Source organism: Pteronotus mesoamericanus, unplaced genomic scaffold (genome assembly GCF_021234165.1).
Source record: "Pteronotus mesoamericanus isolate MK-2021 breed Mesoamerican mustached bat unplaced genomic scaffold, CSHL_Meso_final contig_40, whole genome shotgun sequence".
In the NCBI taxonomy this organism is placed as follows: Eukaryota; Metazoa; Chordata; class Mammalia; order Chiroptera; family Mormoopidae; genus Pteronotus; species Pteronotus mesoamericanus.
In genome coordinates, this window is record NW_026555150.1 from 5,869,836 (window position 1) to 5,895,280 (window position 25,445).

General features: G+C 37.3%; 1 protein-coding gene across 1 annotated transcript; it reads right to left on the reverse strand.

Moving 5' to 3' along the window:
- Positions 1-23,332: 23,332 nt before the first annotated feature.
- LOC129073292 (DDB1- and CUL4-associated factor 12-like protein 2) lies at positions 23,333-24,721 on the reverse strand. The gene has a single exon (XM_054576950.1). It carries the CDS (start codon positions 24,719-24,721, stop codon positions 23,333-23,335), a length of 1,389 nt encoding a protein of 462 aa, XP_054432925.1.
- Positions 24,722-25,445: the final 724 nt, after the last annotated feature.

Consider the following 25,445-nt stretch of genomic DNA (forward strand, 5'->3'; position numbering starts at 1 on the left):
ACCATGTGGCTTCACAGGTGAATTTTACCAAATATATATGAAAGAGCTAACTCCTATCTTTTTCAAACTATTCCAAAAAAATTCAAGAAGAAGGAAGACTCCCAAACTCATTTTTTGAAGCCAGTATTACCCTAATTCAAAACCAGGTAAAGACACAATAAAGAAAGACAACTAGAAGCCAATATTGTTGATGAACATAGATGCTAAAATGTTCAACAAAATATTGGCAAACTGGATCCAGCAATACATTAAAAAGATCATACAACATGATCAAGTGGATTTATCCCAGGGATGCATGGATGGTAAAATATTGGCAAATCAATAAATGTAGTACACCATATAAAGAAAATGAAAGACAAAAGCCACATGGTCACCCTAGCTGGTGTGGCTCATTGGATTGAGTGCAAGCCTGTGAACCAAAGGTTCGCTGGTTCAATTCCCACTGTAGGACACATGCCTGGGTTGCAGGCCAGGCCCCCAGCAGAGGGTGCGTGAAATGCAACCATGCATTGATGCTTCTCTTCCTCTCTTTCTCCCTCTCTTCCCTCCTCTAAAAATAAGTAAATAAAATATTTTTAAAAAACACCATGGTCATATCAATAGATGCTAAAAATGCATTTGATAAGGTACAACACCCATTTATCGTAAGAACCCTCAACAAAGTGGAAATAGAGGGAGCATATTTGAACATAATAAAGGTCATAGATGAGAAACATACTGCTAACATCATAGTCAATGGGCAAAAACTAAAAGTGTTCCCCCTAAGATCAGGAACAAAGAAAGAGTGTCCATTTTCATCAATTTTATCCAACATAATGTTGGGAGTTCTATCCACAGAGATCAGAAGAGAAAAATAAATTAAAGGCATGCAAATTGGAAAGGAGGAAGTAAAAACATCATAATTTGCAGATGCCTGATAATGCACATAGAAATCCCTATAGTCTCCATCAAAAAAGTACTCAACCTAATAAGTGAATTTAGCAAAATAGCAGGATACAAAGTCAATATTCAGAAATCGAAGACATTTTTATACACCAAAAAAGAAACATCAGAAAGAGAAACTAGGAAAAAGTTCCACTTACTATAGCAACAAGAAAAATGATGTACCTAGTAATAAACTTAACCAAGGAAGAAAAAGACCTGTACTCAGAAAACCACGAACACTGCAGAAAGAAATTAAGGAAGATACAGATAAACGAAAGCATATACGAGGTCCATGGATTGGAAGAATTAACATCATTAAAATGTTCATACTACCCAAAGCAATTTATGGATTCATTGCTATTAAAATACTAATGACATACTTCACAGATTTAGAATAAGTATTTCAAAACTGTATATGAACCAAAAATGACCCTAAGAGCTTAAGCAATCTTGAGAAAGAACGGCAAAGTAGGAGGGATCCCAATACCTGATATCAAACTATATTACAAGGTCGCTGTAATCAAAACAGTCTAGTACTAGAATAAAAACAGACACATAGATCAGTGGAACAGATTAGAGAGCCCTGAAATAAACCCATGTCTCTATGGTCACTTAATATTTGACAAAGGGGGCAGGAGCATAAAATGGAGTAAAATAACCTCTTCAACAAATGGTGTTGGGAGATCTAGACAGCTACATGCAAAAATATGAAACTTGACCACCAACTTAAATCATACACAAAAATAAACTCAAAATGGATAAAAGACTTAAATATGAGTCGTGAAACTATAAAAGTCTTAGAGCAGAACATGGACAGTAAAATTTCAGATATTCCACAGAGCAATATTTTCACCAATATGTCCCCTAGAGCAAGAGATATATAAGAAAGAACAATCAAATGGGACTGCATCAAATTAAAAAGTTTCTGCATGGCTAAAGAAAAGATCATCAAAATGAAAAGGTAACCAACCCTATGGGAAAATATAATGGCCAATGATACCTCAGACAAGTGTTTGATCTCCAAAATATATAAAGAACTCATACAACTCCACTCCAGGAAGACAAACAATCCAATTTAAAAATGGACAAAGGGCTTGAATGGACAGTTCTCCTAGGAGGACATAGAGAGGGCCCATAGACATATAAAACGTTGTTCAACATCACTAGCCATCAAGAGATGCAAATTAAAACCACAGTGAGACACCACCTCACACAGGTCAGAATGGCCATCATTAAAAAATCAACAAACAACAAGTGCTGGTGAGGATGTGTAGAAAAGGGAACTCTAGTGTGCTGTTGGTGGGAATGCAGACTGGTGCAGCCACTGTGGAAAAGAGCATGGAGTTTCCTCAAAAAATTAAAAATGGAATTGCCTTTTGACCCAGTGTTTCCATTGCTGGGATATACCCTAAGAATTCTGAAACACCAATTTATAAGAACCTATGCATCCCTATATTTATAGCAGGGCTATTAACAATAACTAAGTACTGGAAACAGCCTATGTGCCCATCAATAAATGAATGGATCAAAAAACAGTGGTACATTTATGTAATCCTATGCAGTAGAAAGGAAGAAGGAACTCCTTCTTTGCGCTACGGCATGGATGGAACTGGAGAGTATTATGCTAAATGAAATAAGCCAAGTGGTGAAAGAGAAATACTGTATGATATCACTTATAAGAGGAACCTAATGAACAAAAGAAACAAATGAAAAAAATAGAACCTGATGTATGGATATAAGGAACACACTGACAGAGACCAGAGGGGAGCATGGTGGAGGAGAAGGGGAGTAGGAAGAAGAAAGGAACTAGTCAACAAACAGGTATAAATGACCCATGGACATGGACAGCACAGAAAGGAATGACAGTGGGAGCATGGTGTTGGGTGGGGCAGGGGAGAGTTGTGGGGGGAAATCAGGAAAACCATAATAGAAAAACAATTATTTTTAAAGAAATTACTAAAAAAAAAAAATCACAGATGCTGCCTGAGTCTAAAATGATGTTAAGGACCAAGACTGAGGTATAGGTAGATAGACTTGCCTCCTCTCACAACCCAAAGAAGGAGAATGACAAATTTAAAAACCAAAAATAACCACAACTTCCAGAAAATCCAACTGCATCAATGTCTGACAACCAAGGAGTTAAAGAAACATTCACCCAGACTGGTAGGAGGTGTGGACCTGGGCAGCCAATGTGGAAAGAACACAGGGCAAGGCTGCAACTGGTGGACTGAGCAGTCCCACATTTGTGTGCAGTTTAATCAGGAGGAACAGCTGGGGAGCAACACAGACCACGCAATGCAGGGTTCCAGTGCAGGAAAGAAAGCCTCAAAACCTCTGGCTGTAAAACCTGTTGGGGAGGTGGCAGCAGGAGAAACTCCCAGCCTCACAGGAGAGTTCATTGAAGAGACTCACAGGTTCTCAGAATGTACACAAATATACCCCGCCAAGAATCAGCAACAGAAGGGCCTAATTTGATTGTGGATAGAAGTGACTAAAAGCCAGCTGAGAGCTGAGCAAGTGACATTGTTCCCTCTTGTAACCCTCCCCCATATACTGCGTCAAAACACAGCAACCTGGGTTGCCCTGCCCTGGCGAATACCTAAGGCTCCACCCCTTCCAATGTAAAAAACTCACTAAAACAAAGAAATACGGCCCAAATGAAAGAAAAAATCAAAGCTCCAAAAATAGAACTAAGTGATGAAGGGATAGCTAACCTATCAGATGCACAGTTCAAAACACTGCTAATCTGGATGCTCACAAAAATGGTTGAGTATGGTCTCAAAATAGAGGAAAAGGTGAAGGCTATACAAAGTGAAATAAAGAAAAATATACAGGGAACCAACAGTAAAGGGAAGGAAACCAGGACTCAAATCAATGATTTGGAGTAGAAGGAAGAGATAACCATTCACATAGAACAGGATGAAGAAACAAGAATTCAAAAAATTGAGGAGAAGCTGAGGAACCTCTGGGACAACTTTAAACGTTCCAACATCTGAATCATAAGGGTGCCAGAAGGAGAAGAGAAAGAGCAAGAATTTAAAAATTTATTTGAAACGATAATGGAGAATTCCCCCAATCTGGCCAAGGAAATAGACTTCCAGGAGATCCAGGAAGCTCAAAAGAGTCCCAAAGAAGTTGGACCCAAGGAAGCATACACCAAGGCACATCAAAATTGCATTACCCAAAATTAAAGATAAGGAGAGAATCTTAAAAGCAGCAAGAGAAAAGGAGACAGTTACCTACAAAGGAGTTCCCATAAAGCTATCAGTTGATTTCTCAAAAGAAATTATGCAGGCAAGACGGGGCTGGAAAGAAGTACTCAAAGTCATGAAAGGCAAGGACCTACATCCAAGATGACTCTATCCAGCAAAGCTATCATTTAGAACGGAAATGCAGATAAAGTGCTCTCCAGATAAGATAAAGTTAATGGAGTTCATCATCACCAAGCCTTTATTAAAGGAAATGTTAAAGGGACTTATCTAAGAAAAAGAAGATCAAAAACTATGAACAGTAAAATCACAACAAACTCACAGCTATCAACAACTGAACCTAAACAAAATTAAAACAAAAACCTAAGCAAACAACTAAAACAGGAACAGAATCACAGAAATGAAGATCAGATGGGAGGGGCGGAGGTGGAGAATGGAGGAAAAGGTAAAGGGAATAAGAAGCATAAATAGTATTTACAAAATAGACAGGGGGAGATTAAAAATAGTATAGGAAATGGAGAAGTCAAAAAACTTATATGTATGCCCCATGGATATGAATTAAAGGGGGGGGGATTCCTGTATGAGTGGGAATAAAGGGGAGAAAAAAAATTGTACAATTGTAGTAGAATAATCAATAAAATATATTAAAAAAATAAAATGACAAGGCTTAAAGACAAGGAGAGAATCCTAAAAGCCACAAGAGTAAAGCAAGTAGTCACCTACAAGAGAGCGCCAGTTAGAATGTCATCCGATTATTCAACAGAAACACTCGTGACGAAAAGAAGTGGCATGAAATAATCAAGGTGATGAAAAACAAGGCCCTGCAACCAAGGCTACTTTACCCAACAGGGTTATCATTTAAAATCGAAGGAGAAATGAGGAGCTTTCCAGATAAGAAAAAGCTAAAGAAGTTTGTTAACACCAAACTAGTACTGCAAGAAATGTGAAAGGGCTTGCTTGAGGAAGAAAAAGAAGAGGAAGGAGGAGGGGAGGAGAGAGGAAGAAAAACAGAGGAAAACAGTCTAATAATAAAATAGCACTACATATGCATGCATCTATCAATAATCACCTTAAATGTGAATGGCTTAAATGCTTCAACTCCAAGACAGAGGATAGCTGAGCAGATATGGAAACTAGACCCATACATATGCTGCTTCCAAGAAACCCATCTCAAACTGAAAGCTACACATAGACTAAAAGTAAAGCGATGGTGAGAGATATTTCATGCAAATGGAAAAGAAAAAAAGCTGGGGTAACATTACTTATATCTGACAAAATAGAATTTAAAATTAAGACTGCAGTAAGAGACTACTAAGGACACTACATAATGATAAAGGGAACAATCCAACAAGAAGATATAACCCTAGTAAACATTTACGCTCCCAACATAGGAGGAGCATCTAAATATATAAAGCAAACCTTCATGGACATAAAATGAGAGATCGACAAAAATACAGTCGTAGTCGGGGATTTTAACACCTCACTGACTTCAATGGATAGATCTCCCAGACAGAAAATCAACAAGGAGGCAGCGGCCTCAAACGACATACTAGATCAAACAGATTTAATTGATGTCTTCAAAGCATTTCACCCCAAAGCCACATAATATACACAATTTTCAAGAGCACATAGAATGTTTTATAGGATACATCACATCTTAGGAAACAAAATAAGTCTCAATAAATTTAAGAAGATTGAAAAAATGATGTTAAGCATTAAAATCATATCTGTCTTCCTTCCATGCAATTTGGTCAGGTTAACAAGCAATGAGTTAAAAGGAGCTCTGAGAGAGGTCAGAGTATTGGGAGCTCAATCACTAAATCAGTTGTTCCCAAATTTTAAAAGGCAATCAAATCTCTGACAATACCTGTTTAAATGAGTGTTTCTGGGCCTTTCCAGGAATCTGAATTTTCTTTGGTTTGGTAAGTCCCAAATAATTTTAGTGCAGCTAGTTCCAGGACAATATTTGAAGAAACTCTTATCTCTGCAAGGAAGCTAGTGTCTAAAGATTGACCAAAAGTTAAACTCATTTTATCCTTCATCCATTTTTACTTCTAACTTGTAGGAAAATACGAGTTAGTCAAAATTCTGTGACTTTATTATCATTTGCACTTGAAAACACAAAAGGAACAAATAAATATTTCATCCAATAGTATCACAGTAATTTTAGATATTTGCAAAAAATAAACCAGAGAGAAATAAAACGTACTTTGTATATTTGCCTGGGCCATGTATTTTATTAAAAGATACTTCAAAACTCATCCTCATTCAACCTTTTAAGGAAACTAAAGGCACATACAGAGGAGGAATGTCTGGGAAAAAAGCCATGACTAGCAATGACCTGTTGGAAAATTATAAACATTTTTAATTACTACCATGTTTTAGCAAGTTTACTATATCTCCAAGTCCATGGGACCATGTCCAGTATTTTATGTTTCAAAAGTACACATCCATAAATTATTTTAATGATTTCATAATATTTGCTCTCTAAATGATCCTTCCTTTTGAAACTATTATTTTCTTGGTATAATCCTCATTCTTTGAATTTTGTGGTTGTTGAGAAGAGCAGTAGTTTAGCTGAATAAACTGCTATATCATTTTTGTTGCCCTGTTGAGTACATAAACATTTTCTACATGGATTCAACTCTTATACATTTAATAGTTTATAAAGTACATCCACTTTTTACAGGTTCAGTAAAGATCAGTGTAGAGACCCATAAAACATTTTGCATAATTATTGCAGGACTAAGTACAGTGACATACATAAGCATTTTATTTTACACTAATTCACAATGGCTCCCATTCACAATGCACTTTCTAACTTTAATAACTCTGGATCTCAAAAAAATTAATTTTTTTGAAAATATGATTTCAACAAAATAATGAAAATACAACTGACAGAAAAATAAATAATACCTCTATTCATAGAACATACATGAATTCTATTTATATTTATTTTTATATTCATATGCTAATTATATAAGATATAAATAATATAAAAAACATAATAGAAGTTATGCAATAGGGCCTATTTATTGCTAAATTGTGGGATACTTCTAAAAAGGTGATGATTAAGCCTTTATTAGACCTAATATGGAACTGATTTTGCAATTGATTTTGGGGAGTAAGACACTCCTAGATGTCAGATTTTTAAAGGTATTTTAGCATAGTAGGCAGAAACACCTAGGGGATTCCTATGTAATGCCATATCTCAAAGCCTGAGTGATGTCATGGTAGGTAATGCTGGAAATTTAAGAGATGAGGTATTATAGGAGCTGTTAGGCATCTATAAATGAATTAGTAGTGGTTGCATTACTTGGAAGAATCTTGAAGATAATTTTAACCTATCTCACTATTTCCCAGACTTGTCACCACAGTACTATTTAGTACCTTGAAGCAATATATGATTGCAAAACAATTATAACTAATACTCAAGGAATAAGCTGATCACTTGGTAGGAGCTAGTACAATGATTCTTGATGTTTTAAATTGGTAGGGGAAAAAAAAGTGAGCCTTAACCAAAGTGGATGGGTTGGTTGGGTATCACTCTGCAGAGTAAAGTGTCACTGGTTCAATTCCCACTCAGGTTACATGCTTAGGTTATGGATTCAGTCCTTGGTCCCTGCTCATACGAGAGGCAACCAATTGATGTTTCTCTCCCTCATCAACATTTCTCTCCCTCTCTTTCTCCTTCCTATTCCCTCTCTCTAAAAACAATCAAATAAATATACAGATAAATAAATAAATAAACAAAATAAGCTAATAAAAATGACACTTTCTCAATTCCTGTATTGTTTTGGGTTTAAAATAGATTTTTCTTCTCCTCAGGATTCAGTCATTTCATGGTTGTCTTGTATTTGAACCCAAAAGAAAAAAATCATAGCAAAAACTTTCTGCAAATTGGGAGCATGCATTTATAAAGGGTCAAATTCAAAGGAATGTTAGCTCTTTGGGTTACTTCTCATCAAAATTTTCTCAAAAATGGGAAAATAAAGGTGGTAAAAAATAAAGCATTCTTTTTATTCCTGTACATAATTGGTATTCTCGATAGTACATGCAATATGATGCTGAACAACTCTTTAGAAATGAATATGGTGAATATTTAACTTTACTGTACTAACATTACTGAAGGTGAGTGGAAATGTGCATGATCTTACTGGAGTTTTAAGAGCAAACAACATGATAATAGCCCCCATAAATTAAAATATATCATGGAGAATTCCCTCTCATAATTCAATATGCTAACTCCCAAAGGTAAAGGAAATGTTAATGTGACTATCTAGAATTGTGCATATGAAAACTATAAATTCCATTAAATATGTACAGATGTTACAGTTCTCATTTATAATGAAGCAAGATGCTCCTGAGCACCCAGAAAAACAAATAAATCTCATTTTTACTTACAAAACCAGAAAAATCAATGTTTTCAAAAATATATTAGGCATATTATGGGGGTTAAAAAATTTAAAAACATGGTCTTGCAAGATGCTTACAATATTAGAAATATATAAGTAAATCACTAATGATAGTAAAGTGGTAAAAATATGCAAGTTTGGGACTTAGCATTTCATTTATAATTGGCTTTAAAGAGTTCTTTAAAAAAGAAAAAAGCTAGATATTGTAACATGTTGTGACATATGTAAATAAAAGTACTAAATCAAAGAGATTAAAAATTCCTTGGCATTCTTTTATATATTCCAATATTTTTTCATGATTATAAACTCTCCAGAAAATTTAAGGGTCTAGAATAAAACTAGACCTTCCAAGATACATCAGATTTTAAGATGGCTATTTTAGAATAGTTTACTTTCTGAAATATTCGGTTACTTACTAAAGGGTTAAATGTCTTCTTGTTGGTTATGTAATTTGACCTGTAAAACAGACTGTATAGCAAGAAGTAGTTTGTTTCATTCATTATTTAAAACATCTTTCTAGCAGTATACTCTAACACTAAGTTCAAAATTAGTTTCAGGTGTTCAAACTTTCTATGATGCATTGTTATCAACTGCCATTGATAGTGACATATCTACCTTCAATTTATAACTTAATTTCCAAAAACACTCTTAAGAAACTTCAGGCTAAGATCAATTGTACAAAGCACATTCATGTGCAGAAAAGAATTATTAGTTATTTTTTTTAAATTTTATTTTCTTATTTTTAGAGAGACGGGAAGGGACGGAGAGAGGGAGAGAAACCTTGATGTCCAAGAGAAACATCAATCGATCAGTTGCCTCTCACACACCCCAAATGGGGACCTAGTCAGCAACCCAGGCATGGGCTCTGACTGGGAATGGAACCAATGACTTTTCAGTTTGCAGGCCAGTGTTCAACCCACTGAGCCATACCACCCAGGGCTAGTTATTTTTAAGATAAAATTTTTTCCTTACATCTAGTTGCGTACACTAGATGTGTTCAAATAAATATATTGGAGGTTAAATGTATTGAGAATAAAAAAGTGTTCAAATTCTAATTTTTTTAAATTATCTAATTGTGGTATCATTTGAAGAAAAATGTCAAGAAAATAGATTTTATTTCTTTTTTTTAAGATTTTATTTATTTATTTTTAGAGAAAGGGGAAGGGAGGAAGAAAGAGAGAGAGAGAGAGAAACATCAATGTGTGGTTGGTTGCCTTTCATGTACCCCCAGCTGGGGAACTGGCCTGCAACTCAGGCAGGTGCCCTGACTGGGAATCGAAACAGCGACCCTTTGGTTTGCAGGCTGGTATTCAATCCACTGAGTAACACCAGCCAGGGAAGAAAATAGATTTTCTGTATGTTTAATATATTTCAAGAATCCCTTGTCCATGCTTAAATCATCATGATTTCTCCTCATAATAATTATAGTTATATGTTCTGTTCCACATATAGTACAATGTTAACTCTTAAGGAGTGAGCTGGAATAATTGTATAAAGCAACTGTAAATTGAAGCAACTTTAAAAACTTCACCACTGACACCTCACACCCCCTTAGGATGGCTACTATCAAAACAACAGAAAACAAATGTTGGCAAGGATGTGGATAAATCGGAATCCTTGTCCACTATTAGTAGGAATGTAACATATTGTCGCTGCTAGGGAAAACAGAAATTAATAACAGAATTACAATAAGATCTAGCATTTGCACTTTTGGGTATATATCCAAAAGAATTGAAAGAAGAGTCTCCAAAAATTATTTGTACATTCATGTTCATGGCAGCAATATTCAGAATAGCCAAGAGGCGGTAGCAACTCAAATGTCCATCTACAGATTGATGGATCAATGAAACGTGGTATATACTTGTAATGGAATACTATTCAGCCTTAAAAATAAAGGGACTTTCACACATGCTAGATCATAGATGAACCTTGAGGAAATAAATTATGCAAAGTGACAAAAGCCAGATATTGTTTGTTTCTACTCAAATGAGGTACCTAGAGAAGTCAAATTTATAGAGAAAGTAGAATGAGGGTTGCCGCAGGACTGGTGGGTAGTGAGGAATGGGAAGTTGTTTAATGTGTATAGAATATCAGTTTTGTAAGGTGAAAAAATCCTAGAGATCGGTTGCACAACAATGTGAATGTACTTAACACCACTGAACTATACACTTAAAATAGACAAAATGGTAAATTTTGTTATACATATTTTACCATAATTGGAAATTTAAAAATAAGAAAATTTTTTTCCAAAACCCCTGATCTTTAAGAATGCAGTTAACATGTACATTCTCATTACTTCTAGATCCACATTCATTCTAGCATGAACTTACCTAAACAGTCTTTTATAAAACCAATACAAATATTCCAAGTTTTTAAAAGGTTAAAATGGAGAGGAAAACCAAATTATTATTTAAGATTCCCTTGGGGTATCCATATGCCAAACACCCTTGCTCAGAACAATGTGCATGAAGAAAGACCAGACAAAAAGAAAGATTAGGCATAACATATGAAGGTATCTTAGAATTTACTCTGGCTCATGATAAATAAATACAGAGCAAATCACATTAGAGGATGTCCTATTTAAAGAAATCCCATTTTCTTCACATTCCAAAAATATCTTTTAAAATTCTTTGAAATAAGGAATTACATTACATCACTTAGCTTTTATTTGAAGACTAAACTACACATCTCAGAGGTGGAGGCAATGGCAACATGTTAGAAACCACTGTCAATTGGAAATCAACCCATAATAAAGATGACACTTCTAAAATTATAATGTCAGTAGATGGGGAATATGCAATTCTTTTTGCAAAAATGTGTTTCATGTACAAATGTCAAGGAATGAATCTGTTAGATAAAATGGAGTCTAGTTTTAATCATATAAGTCATAACTCAAGAAAAATACACACTAAACCCCTTTACCCTGGATTAGTAAAGGAGGATAAACAAAAATGAGCCATTTCTGAGGTGCTGGGCAATGTTATTTGATGAATTTACTGGGAGCCATGAGGAAACTAAAATGCTGCCCTGTGACTAGAACATTCAAGTTTATCATTTGTGCGTAGCATAAAAGGGCAATTTAGATGTTAAAATTTAATCAACATGAAACATTAATGCCTTAGGTTGAAAGAGAGAATGGCACAATAATGGCATTAAAAACAGTGAAAATAGCACCATTATTCTCATTGACATCATCAGTGTGTTTGCTTCAGTGAACTGTACCTCCAAAATGGCAAAACAGAAAAGTCATTTGTAAGGAAGGTATCATCAATATTTAGTTTTCTTCTTGCCCAACTCTAGAATGACCTGTATTATACAAAAGGTGCAAAAACACACCTAACCAAAATATAGATTTCTTAATTTACTTTTTAAAATTTATTGTTTATTGTATTTTTTCCATTGCCATTTATCCCGCTTACACTCACTCTCCCCAGCAATCACCACACTGTTGTCCTTGTCCATGAGTTCTTTTTCTTTTTTTGCTCCATGCCTCTATCCCCTAGCCCTCCACCACAGAGCTGTCAGCTCATTGTCTATCTCTGTTTTGCTTATTAGGTCAGTTTGTTCATTAGATTTCACATATGAGTGAAATCATATGTTATTTGTCTTTCTCTGACTGGCTTATTTCACTTAGCATAATGTTCTCCAGGTCCATCCATGCTGTTGCAAAGGATTAAATTTTCTTCTTTTTAATGGCTGAGTAGTATTCCATTGTGTAAATGTACTATAGCTGTTTTTTAACTGCTCATCTACTGGTGGGCACATGGGCTGTTTCCACATTTGGTGATTGTAAATAATGCTGCAGTGAACATAGGGGTGCTTATGTTCTTTCAAATTAGTGTTTTGGGATTCTTAAGATAAATTCCCAAAAGTGGAATCATTGGGTCATAGGACAGTTCCATTTTTAATTTTTTGAGGTATCTCCATATTGCTTTCCACAGCGGCTGCACCAGTCTGCATTCTCACCAAACAATGCAGAAGAGGTCCCCTTTCTCCACATCCTCACCAGCACTTGTTGTTTATTAATTTATTTATAATAGTCATTCTGACTGTGACATAATATCTCATTGTGGTTTTGATTTGCAGTTCTCTGATAATTGGTGACATTGAGCACCTTTTCATGTCTGTTGGCCATTTGTATTTTGTCTTTCTAGAAGTGTCCATTCAGGTTCCTCATACATTTTTTAATAGGATTGTTTGTTTTTTTGGTGTTGAGTTTTACAAGTTCTTTAAAATTTTGGACATTAACCCCTTATTAGATGTATCAGCGAATATGTTCTCCCATTCTGTGGGTTGTCTTTATTTTGTTGATGATTTCTTTTGCTGTGCAAAAACTTTTTAGTTTGATGCAGTCTCATTTGTTTATTCCTCTTTTGTTTCCCTTCTCCAAGGAGATGTATAAGATAAAATATTGCTACGAGCAATGTGCAAGATTTTACTACCTATGATTTCTTCTAGAAATTTTATGGTTTTAGGTCTAAGATTTAATTCTTTAATCCATTTTGAATTTATTCTAGTGTGTGGTGTAAGAAGGTTGTCTAGGCTCCTCTTTCTGCAGATTTCTGCCCATTTTGTCCAATGTTACTTATTGAATACAGTATCTTTAGCCTATTGTATATGCTTGCCTCCTCTGTCAAATATTAATTGACTATAAAGGTGTGGGTTTATTTCTGGGCTCTTTATTCTGTCCCATTGATCTATGTGTCTGTTTCTATGCCAGTACCATGCTGTTTTGATTACTATGCTGTTTTGATTACTATGGCCTTATAATATAGTTTAATATTAGGTAGAGTGACCTCCAACTTTGTTCTTCTTTCTCAAGATCACTGGTTTCATATAAATTTTTGAAATATTGGTTCTAGTTCTTTAGAATTTAACTGGTATTTTGATAGGAATTATACAGAATCTATAGATTGTTTTGTGTAGTATGGACATTTTAATGATATTAATTCTTCTTATCCTTGAATATGATACATGCTTCCACTTATTTTGTATCTTCTTTAATTTGTTTCTTCAGTGTCTTATAATATTCTGAGTACAGGTCTTTTACATCTTTTGTTAGGTTTATTCTTAGGTATTTTATTCTTTTTGAAGCAATTGTGAATGAGATTGTTTTCTTAATTTCCCTTTTGGATAGTTCAGTATTGGAATATAAAATGCATTTGATTTTCTGAATATGAATTTTGTGTGCTGCTACTTTGCTGAATTCATTTATCAGTTCTAGTAGTTTCTTCGTAGAATATTTAGGGTACTCTATGTACAGTGTCATCGGCAAATAAACACAGTTTTATTTCTTCCTTTCCCATTTTAATGTCTTTTATTTCTTCTTCTCATCTAATTATTATGGCTAGGACTTCCAGTACTACGTTGAATAAGAGAGGTGAGTGGACATCCCTGCCTTGTTCCAGATCTTAAGGGGAACAGTTGTATTTTTTGCCTGTTGAGTATGATGCTGGCATTGGGTTTGTCATATATAGCCTTTATTATGCTTAGGTATGTTTCCTTTACTCCCACTTTGCTGAGAGTTTTTATTATAAATGGGTGCTAGATTTTACCAAATATGTTTTCTGCATATAGTGATATGATCATGTGGTTTTTATCCTTGATTTTGTTCACTTGGTGTATCACATTTATTGATTTGTGGAGGTTGTACCATACCCAAAATAAATCCCAATTGATCATGTTGTAAGATCTTTTTAATATATTACTGGATCAAATTTGCTAATATTTTGTTAAGTATCTTAACATCTATGTCCATCAGGGATATTGGCTTATAATTTTGTTTCTTTGTTGTGTCTTTATCTGGTTTTAGAATTAAGATGATGCTGGTCTCTGAAAAAGAGCTGGGCCCTCCTCTTTAAATTTTTGGAATAGTTTGAAGAGAATATGCATTAGTTCTTCTTTGAATGTTTGCTAAAATTCATGTGTGAAGCTATCCAGTATAGGGCTTTTGTTTGTTTGGAGTTGTTTTATTGTTGATCCAGTTTCACTAGGTGCAATCTGTCTATTCAGATTCTATGATATTTTTCTGATTTAGTTTGGGAAGATTGTATGTTTCTATAAATTTTTCCATTTTGTCCAGATTGTCCAATTTGTTGTTATTTAGTTTTTCATAATATTTTAATACAATTCTTTGTAGTTCATTGGTGTCAGTTGTTATGTCTCCTCTTTCATTGTTTATGAATCCTTCTGGTTGATTTCTAGTTTCAAGCATTGTGATTCAGAAAAGATGCTTGATATGATCTCAAACTTCTTTAATTTATTGAGACTTGTTTTGTATCCTAGCTCGTGATCTATACTAGAAAATGTTCCATGTGCACTTGAAAAGAATGTATATTACATTGCCTTCAAATAAAATGCTCTGTACGTATCAATTAAATTCATTTGATCTAATGTGCCACTTAAGGCTACTGTCTCCTTGTTGATTTTATGGAAAATCTATCCATTGAAGTCAATGGGGTGTTAAAATCCCCTACTATGACTGTATATCTGTCAACCTCTCTATGTTCATCAAAATTTGTTTTACATATTTAGATGCTAGTATATTTGGTTCCTAAATGTTTACTAGGATTATATCCTCTTGTTGGATTTGTTCCCTTTATCATTATGTAGAGTCCTCTTTGTATTTCACTATAGCCTTTGTTTTAAAGTCTATTGTGTAAGATATAAATATTGCTACTCCAACTTTTTCCCTTTCCATTTGCATGAAATATCTTTATCTATCCCTTTACTTTTAGTCTGTGTGTATCTTTTGATCTGAGATGGGTCTTTTGGAGCCAGCATATATATGGATCTTGTTTTCTTATCCATTCAGCTGTCCTATAGTTTCTGATCAAAGCATTTAACCCATTCACATTTAATGTGATTATTGATATATATGTGTTTATTACTATTTTGTTTTTTTAACTATTTTCCTCTGCTGTAGTTGTAGTCCTCCTCCTTCTCCTCCCCCTTCTTCTTCCTCCTCTTCAAGCAAGCCCTTTAATATTTGTTGCAATTATGGTTTGGGGTTATCAAACTCTTTTATCTTTTTCTTGCCTGGTAAGCTCTTTATTTCTCCTTCAGTTTAAAATTATAGCCTTGCTGGCTAAAGTAGCCTTGTTTATAATCTTTGCTCTTCTTTACCTTGAATACTTCATGTCAATTCCTTCTGGTCTGAAATGTTTCTGTTGAAAATCAGTGCAATGGGAGCTCCCTTTTTAAGTAACTAACTGCTTTTCTCTTGAAACTTTTAATATTTTCTACTGTCTTTAAGTTTTGCCATTTTAATTTTGACGTGTCTTGGTGTGGGCCTCTTTGGGTCATTCTTCTTTGGGACTTTCTGCACTTCCTGGTCATGTGTCTTTTTCCTTCACCAGGTTAAGGAAGTTTTCAGTCATTTCTTCAAATTGGTTCTTAATCTCTTGCTCCCTCTCTTCTTCTTCTGGTGTTTCCATGATATGAATGTTATTATGCTTCATGTTGTCCCAAAGGTTTCTTAAATTCTCTGCAATTTTTTAATTATTTTTTTCTTGTTGCTGCCCTGATTAGGTGTGTTTTTCTATCTTGTCATCCAAATCTCTCTGATTTGATCCTTTGTTTCATTGAACTGCTTTAGTTAAAATGTCAGAGCTCTCAGAGACCTGCCTTTGCCTGCAGGCTCTCTGTTAGGTTTAATCACTGAAATAGCCTCTAGATGTAATCCTCATCAACCTGGCTTAACCTTCACAGGGCAGGGTGAGAGGGATTCCTGGGAATGGGGCTATTTTGTGCCCCAAGGCTAATGCCTTGTGGATGAGATTGCTCTGTTTGAGAAAGATGGCTTCTGAAGTATGGGGAATGACTCAACACAGGGATCCTGGAGGCTAACCCTTTAGCTGTCTCCCCAGAGACACTGATCCTAGATTCTCCTCATGTGTCTCTAGTCCACTCTGACCTCTCTATGTCACATCCCACCATAAGTAGCTGCAAAAAAAATTTTGTGTGTTTGGCCCTTTAAGAGTTTCTCTGCATGTCTAGCCATCCTTCCCTGGTAGACAGAAACCCATTTGTTTTTGACAGCTGGATGTTATCTCAATCCCTTTCCCAGTTCTGGTGCTCTAGACTGGAGATCCAAGCTTGGGGTTTAGGCCTCACACTCCTTGTGGGAACCTCCCGACAACTGAAATATCCCTCGAAAATTTCATCTGCCACCGATGGGAGCACAGCCAGCCCTCTCATGCCTCTGTACTTCCTACTAGTCTCGTTGTGGTGGTGTAGTTTCTTCCGTAAGTCTTTGGTTTTAAGGCTTCCTACCAGCAAGTGTTCAGTTGGTTATTCAGGGTGATTTTTCTATAATTTATTTGTAACTCCAGTTTGGTTTTTGGAGGAGGTTAGTGTAGCTTCCACCTACTCTTCCACCATCTTGCCTCAGGTATCTCTCTCTTCATTTAACACAACAGCATCTGGTAGATTTCCTTTATGTTCTTGGGTTAATGTGATTGCATTTGGGAAATTTAAAAATTGATCATTACCAAATGAAAAGATGAAATAATACTCTTGGGGGACATTAAAGAGTGTTTAATATTCACTAAACAAACCTACATTTGGCCATCTACCTATACGTCATCAACTGCCTACTATGTGCCAGGTATATAACATCACATGTATATATTGATATGGACAGCTACTAAATATAGGTGGGTTTTGAAATGATAACCAGAAGTCCTTCCTTCTGAGGTACTACATCAATCCTCACCTCTCCCAAGTACTATTTCTATAGTGATAACTTTTACATTTGTATTTCTAACCCAAACCTCTCTTATGAGCTTCAGATCCACATTTCTAACTACCAACCAGACCTTTTCACCGAGAAATCCCACAGACATTTCAAATTCCACAAGATCAAATTGTAACAGACTTTTATGTATGTATGTACTCATACATTCCGTAGATTCACAATGTACTTTCAAACTAAAATTAGCTTTTTTCCCCTCTGCCTTTATTTTATTTTTAAGAGCTAACACAAACATTTCTTTTTCTGGGAACATGACCTTCCCAGGCAAAATTAATTACTATTTTCTCCATATTCTCATTGTACCTCATGTACCTGTAATGCTATATTTACTATTTTAAAGTTATTAATAAATTTGTATAAGTACTAATGAATTAAGTATTTTTCTCCTAAGCTACATATATAAACTTATAGGGCAGATGAACTATTTTGTGGTTGCTGTCACATTTTGTTTTTGAATACATTACTTTGAAAATACTCATCCCAACACCTAGTACAATAGCCTGCACACAAATGGCACTGGAAAGTCCGTTAATGTTTGGTATGTCAGTCTAATGACTTTTATGATGGGAACAATAGCTAGAATGGTGCATCATATCATCCATGTTGAGTTTCAAACTGTGCACATTAAAAACATTCTGAATAGTTAAGATGAATATTTATTGCCATGGATCTATAGAATCATTAAATGAAAAAGAGCAGATTACAGCCCCAACTGATGTGGCCCATTGGATTGAGCTCCGGCCTGGGAACCAAAGGGTCACCAGTTCAACTCCCAGTCGGGGCACATGTCTGGATTGTGAGCCAGGTCCCCAATAGGGTGCATGTGAGTGGCAACCATACACTGATGCTTCTCTTTCTCCCTCCCTTCTCCTGTCTAAAAATAAAATAAATAAAATCTTTTTTAAAAAAGCAGATTACAAAACAATCTGTACAACATATTCTCATTATAGCAGTGACTCCATTATATGGGTACGTATATGAGGTCTGTTCAGAAAGTATTCACCCATGTGATATGAAAAATAGAGACATTTATTGAAGAAGATACAAGCTACAAGAAAGATTGTACATGGGACAATGACACTTCAGTCTCCTTCAAATAGGTACCTTGGGACCTCACACAGTTCTCCCAATCACCATTAGCTGTCCCATTGCATTTTCCTGAATCTCATTAATAGTGTGAATTCTTTTCCCTTTTAAAGGTGATTTTAGTTTTGGGAAAAACCAGAAGTCACAGGAGGCCAAATTTTGGCTATTAGAAGGCTGACTCACCTGGGTGATCTGATGTTTTGCCTCAAAACTGAGCAAGAGACTTGATATATGAGCAGGAGTGTTGTTGTGATGAAGCCACCAATCACTAGTTGCCCGTATCTGTGGCCTTCTGTATCACCCAAATAATTTACATGGAGGAATTTTCAAGCTTAATGCAAAATTTGATATAGATTCATTGCTATGCTCCCTCAGTCATTTTGAATGTGATGGGCATGCAATGTACATGCTCACTCAATGGTGTTTACTGTCCCCAGTGGGTACTACAATGAAGTTGTCATTGTTCACACATGCACATTCTAGTCCACTCTCCTTGGCTGCCAGGTTACATCAATGTCATGCAAACAGTTCTCATTATATTAATGACTGGACGTTTTCCGGACAGGCCTCATGCAATGAAAAAAATTTGAAAAGATATACACTGAATTGTTAATATTAGTAATGCCTGGCTGGCAGAAATGAAGCTGTTTTGTTTTCTTATATTTGACTTTTCTTTATGTGCAGCTTTCCACAATGCACATAAAATTTTTCTTGTAAAACAGTAATAATCATGGATGTGAACAACAGAGTGGTCATTGCAATAAAATGCAATATAGATTATACACACACACACACACACACACACACACACACACGCCTTCTAATAGGATTGGTAGGGACATAGAAGAGGAATAATATCAAGGAATGCCTATATGTATTAGGTAGTGTGCTAAATGCTGGAGACAGGGTGATTTTGTAACATAAGACTAGGTTTAGAGAAAGAAACACACCAATGGTTATTTAATAAGCAAGTAACAGAGCTGGAATTCAAACCCAGGGTTTTCTGATTCTAACAAAATATTTATTCTATTTCATCCTGGTGTCCCATATTCGGTATCAGCTGTCTACAAAACTGTAAAGTAATCAAAGTTTCTGCTGCCCTATCTACATTATTCCATGCTATGAATTGCCAAGATTACTACCATGAGGACTCTTTCAGGATATTCTTTGTCCATAAACCTAATTCTTACTATATTCCTTAATGTTCTGGACAAATAATCTGATAAAATAATTGATTCCATGGAGTTAATGTATTAGTCATTGCACTGGACTTCCCAGTGCCATTTGTGTGCCTGCTATTGCTGTGCTAGTTGTTGGGATGACAGTCCACATTCCAATGGGGGATGGAGATTAGATACTCACATAGTTAACTGCAGTACAATCTGGTAAATGCTATATTAAAGATAATAATAAAACATTCACTGTGGAAGCATGACGAAATTAAGTGCTTATTCTGTCTGGTGTGTCACTGAGAATTTAAAAGAAAAAAAATGGTGGTGAGAAAGGATGGAGACAATTGTCTATGCCACATAACAGTTAAAGAGCCTTCCTTTCTGAGGATGAGTCTGACTTTGATGGCAACCTCCTGTAACTAAACTGCCCTTTTCACTGATGCCACGCTCCATTGGAGGTGTCTCTGGGTTTGCAGCAGGCCAAAAGTGGTAAATACTTTTACAGAGCCCTTTGAGCAGATCTGAAAATAACACCCCTTAAAACAAACACCTGCGGCCTAATGTAGTCTTTATTTCACATTAGTACATGTTGTTCTTGCTGAGTTGCATCCAGAAACAGCTCACATAATGACTTGTTTAATGTAGCTGGGTTACCTAAGACTTGCAGAGATTAGGAAGCTGTGAGAAAAACATCTGGGAAGACTATGTGAATTGTTTTCTAAAAATCACTCTAAATTAGAAACTAATGGAAAAATTTTGACAACTTGTTCAACACTGAGTACAGTCAGATAAAAATCAACATCTGGAGAGTTCTATTTTGTTTATCACTAATGCTAGGGTAGATTTAACAGATGACATTCTTCCAAAGGAGTTATCTAAATTTATTTCAGTAAAAGTCCTTGATTAATAAATTCTGTCTTCCCTATTTAAAAAAATTGAAATTGATCCAAAAAGAAAAGGAGAATAACAAACTTTTGAGTCAGCAATATACTTCGGGAGGAATATGTGCATATGTAGTTAAGGACAGATAAATGGAACTAATGATTTTATGCATAGTTGGAAGTAACTAAGGTTTCTCAGGCAATCATGATATATAATTTGTACATTAAGATATGTATTCCCTTGTGTATTTTAAGTGAACTATATTTATGTGTTTCCTAGAATACTGGTAGTTACTTTTTCAATTATTTCACACCCACAGGTTACACAATTCACTTTACTTCTATAGATCACTTTATTTCTAAACCAGAAAATATTTTGAAATACTTAAAATTCTACCTACTACAAATGCATACATACTTATACTACTTGGCTTTTTTTTAAAAAGCAAGCCATGTGATTTGGCATCAAAAAATTATACTCTAAATTATTGGAAAGTTAAGAGTCAGTAATGAAAGGCCAAGCCAGAGAACAGATTAGAGATATTTGTTGCATTTTGTCTCTAAAATGCCACCTCATGTAGAAAGTGCCATTTCTTCTGAAAATGTTTTCCTGAGCCCTAAAACAATTACAAAATACCATAAAAATTCACTATAACCTACAAGAAGACAGGCAATGAATATTTCAATGAAATGTAGTTCTTGGGTGAAAAAGAAGGTTTTAGAAAATATGCATTTTAAAGTATAAAGACAAACAGCCTATACAAAAGAATTTTACAACTGATTTATGAAATAAACCAAATATTTAAAAGAAACCTTCAAATGTAAGTATTGGCAGGTGATAATATTTAATTTCAGAGCCATTTTTCTTTATCTTCTGGTATCTTAAGTAGGGAATAATAAATGGAAAAGAACCATGGCCTGACCTAGCAATGAATTAGGGAAAATTTTATGGAAAAAAAAAACAAAGAAAGGAAAACACAACAGGATTCCATACTATTTAAGAGTAAATTTTTGTTTATTTATTTATATATTTATGCAATCATTTCTTATAGCCATGAACTTTGAGTCTCCAGAGGCAAATACATTAATTCAGTAAATATCTACTGACTGAGAACAAGTTGCTGGGCATTAATGGAAAAATGAGAGAATATAAAGATGACCGTTATAGTGTCTGCTCTCAAGACATTTATATCTGAGTTGGAGAAACATACATGCACACAAATACATTTTACTGCTAATATAACAACAACTATATAAATCTGTTAAAACAATCTCTGTAAACAAAAGCTTTTTTTCTGTATTTCTTAACTCACTTTTAGTATAGCTCATTATATTAATTGGTTCAGATCTGCAACTGAACAGCATGTAGTCCATGAACACTAAGGCAGCATCTGAGTGCCAAACGTTTAAGGAAAAAAAGACATACCACTATACTATTCCAAGGTCAGCATAACCTGGCCAGTTTTGAGGAAGGGCCAATCTCCCCTCTCACTCCCAATATTCTCACATACGGAGGAGTACAACCTATTTTCTTAACAATCCAACATTTGTATTTACCTGAGCCCCAAAGTATTTTTCTTCAACTTAATCCTATTTAGTTTTAATGTCTAGTACATTTTCTTGAAATGAACTTATGTCCCTGATAATTGTTTATTATTACATGAGGGTTATAACATCACTACTTTTTCACAATATATTTATTCACTTTAGCTAAGAATATCTGAAGTTCACAAAATAATAGTAATTTAGACTTTACAAATTAAGAATCTTTTTCAAAAAGAGTAGGGACTGGGGTCATTTTTCTTCTTTGAGTTTTTTTCCTTGTGATTTAACTGTTAAGCAGAATTGGAAAATTTTAAGTATGCTCAAATATAATATTTGGTATTAAAAACAGCAACAGCACAATTAGCCAGTCTTTATCCTGGATCAGTATACATTCTTCCCAGCATGCCATAAATTCTATATTTTTACACTTAGAATCCCTGCTTTGAAAAGTGGCACTGAAGCTCTGTGCAAGTTCCTTAAGCAATGAACATTCAAATATATTCACATGTTAATAGTACTAAGGCAAGAAGTGAAAAAATACACTGTCATCTATCTATTTAACAGCAGGTCATAAAAATTTAAATAAGGGTTGAAGAAAAAAAGATTAAATTTTCAACTTAATATGAAGAGTCAATCAGCAGAACTCTTGCATTCTTAAAGTGTTCTAATTGAAGTTCTGGTACAAAAACTATGATTCTATGACAACTTCTTTTTAAAGAGAATAAAGTTTATTTTTTAAAAAGCGCATTTAGCACCAACAACTTACAAACTATAAACACTAAGACTACAATGTCGAAATGGAATGTTTCTAAGTTGATAATCTAGAACTTGGAATGTAGTTTCCAATTGGAACAATGCCATAAAACTATGGCTAACCTTCCAGAACAGATGTACAAAACCAGTTTAACAATGTTATTAATATAGCATCTATCTGAAATAAAAAATAACTAAAAACAGTATTACTGTAATAGTAATAACAAAGAAAAAGAAAAGATACATAATTGTAAAACCATGACTACATGGCATTAGAGAACATATATAAGTGATTGAAAGAAAAGACACAACTAAGAATTAGCCAAAAATCTTGGTATGAGATTTCAAAAAGATGGTGTTGGAGAGGTGTATAAAAGTATTAAAGCCAAGTTTTTTGATTGCCTGAAGGACAACGTTGTCTTCCTCTCCCCCACCCCTCTCTGTTTAATACGCAAAGTACAACTAAGTTGGACAATTCCACTAGGGGGACAAAAGCCACATAGAGTTAAATGCACAAACACAGCAGTGAAGAAGGACAATGAGAGGGGACTAGAAGGAAAATCTGGGCACTTGGAGAACACAGAGGCCATCCTTAGCTCCAGAGGCCTGCGTAGTTCCCGTGGAGGCCTGAAGGGAGAGGCCCCCCAGCCACAAAGAGCTTCATCTCAGGCCAGTTGTAGCAGTGGGTGTAGAGCGCGTTGGGGAACTCGTCCAAGCCACCAAAGTAGTTCACCCACAGGTCATCGTGGTTGAGCCAGCCTCTGCCGCAGGTGAGCCTGAGCTTCCTCCCCGAGGGCCCCAGGGAGGAGTCCTGGCTGGCCGAGGCCCTCTCCTCCAGGAACTTCTGGGCGCGGATGTCATAGAAGAGCAGGGAGCCGTGGCCGGTGCCCACGGTGATGATGTGCTGGTAGAAGCTCAGCGAGCGAACTCCAGTGCCGCCCTCTCGGGAGCACAGTGGCCGAATGTTCTGCTGACCGTGGCGCAGATCCAGAAAGGAGACGTGGGACTGGGAGCCTGCCGCGTACAGGGACAGCTCGTCACAGTAGGTCAGGCACACGTTCTCTCGGCAGTAAGGCAGCCTGATAGACAGCAGCCTGGACAGGCTGCTCCTGGCTTTCCACAGGTGAAAGTAGCCATCTAGGGACACTGCTCCCAGCTCCTGGTTCTTGCTATTAAAGGCCAGGGCCCGCACCTTTCGGTTACTGGGGTTGGTGCTGGACCTGGGGATGGTCTCTATGTCCTTCGGACGGATGTGGGCGTACACCGGGAGCCCCGCGTCGTTGTGCCAGGCGATGCTGCCATTGAACATGTCGGGATCCATTCTCCACAGAGCCAACGTGCCGTCGCGGGACCCGCTCACGACCACTGTGTCACTCACCCAGGCGATAGCGAAGATCCAGTCCCTGTGGCCGTGGCGGTCGCCCAGGCACACGGGGTCCAGGGTGGGCAGCTGGTAGACAGCCAGGCTGTTGGGGTTCTCGCCCCCGGTGGCCAGCAACGTCTTGGACGGATTCAGCTCGATGGCGTGGATGCCGCAGCTGGACTGGACCCGGGCCGGCTCGGGTCCCCGGTCCCGCATGAGCGGGATGCGCGTGATCTGGCCCGACTGCACGTCCACCACGAAGAGCGTGTTGCACTTGGTGCCGCACACCACATGCCTGGCGTCCAGCCACTGAGACGCGAACACCTTGTTGAGGGTGCCCAGGGCCAGCTCGCGCTCTCGCAGCAGCCCTGGCAGCTTCTGCACCGCGTAGCCGCGCAGCTCACCCTCGAAGCCGGGGAGCCCCGCGCGACCCTGCGCGCTCACCTCGCGGCCCTTCAGGTAGTGCACCAGCGAGCGCTGCATCGCCGACCGCTTGTGCCTCTTGGGCTGCCACGGGCCCTCGCCGTCCGCTGCCAAGCCCTGCGACGACGAACTCGCAGCGGCCCCCTCGATGGCGGGCGCTTTCCGCTTCCTGCTACCTGTTTGCTGCACGGACATGGTGGGCGGCTGGCGAGTGGTGGCGGTGTCGGCGGCGGCGGCGGCGGCGCGGCAGCGGTGGCGGTCGCGGCGTGTGGCACCCCTGTTAGCCGTGGAGGCGGCGGGGACGGTGGCGCCTCCTAGTCAGCCGGGAGCGCGGGCTCTCAAGGGCCAGTAGCAGGGGGCGATCGAGGGCGCGGCGGCGGCGGCTGCGGCGGCGAAGGAGGCGAGGGCGGCGGACGGGGGAAGAACGCGGATCCGAGGGAGCGAGCCTGGCGACGTGGGCGATGAGGACGGCGGCGGGGTTCTAGGCGAGGGCGGGAAGTGCTGCCGGCGGCAGGAGCGCAGTCGGTGTGGGATGAGGCAACGAGGGGTTCGAGTGGGAGGGAGCGGAGGCAGTAGAGGGCGGGAGCAAAGAATGGGCAGGCGCTGTGGGAGGGAGCGCAAGCCAGGCGCAAAGGGAGGGGGATGGATTTGCCTAAGGGCCTAAGAGCCTTGAACCCAAGGTGGCCTTGTGAGCCTGTCCTGGACTTCTACTAAGAGATGGGATATTTCCTTACTCTCAGAACAGCAGCCAACTAGGCTTCTTAAAATCTTCACATAAATAAAATTTGAAACCTAAAATACAGTGAAGCAGGAGGCTAAAAGAAGCCCGGACAATTGTAGAAGAAACAAATGTGCAATCCTGGGAGACACTTGGCTAAGATCAGACCTTGAAGATAGTGAGGGGTGGGGGTTAGCAACT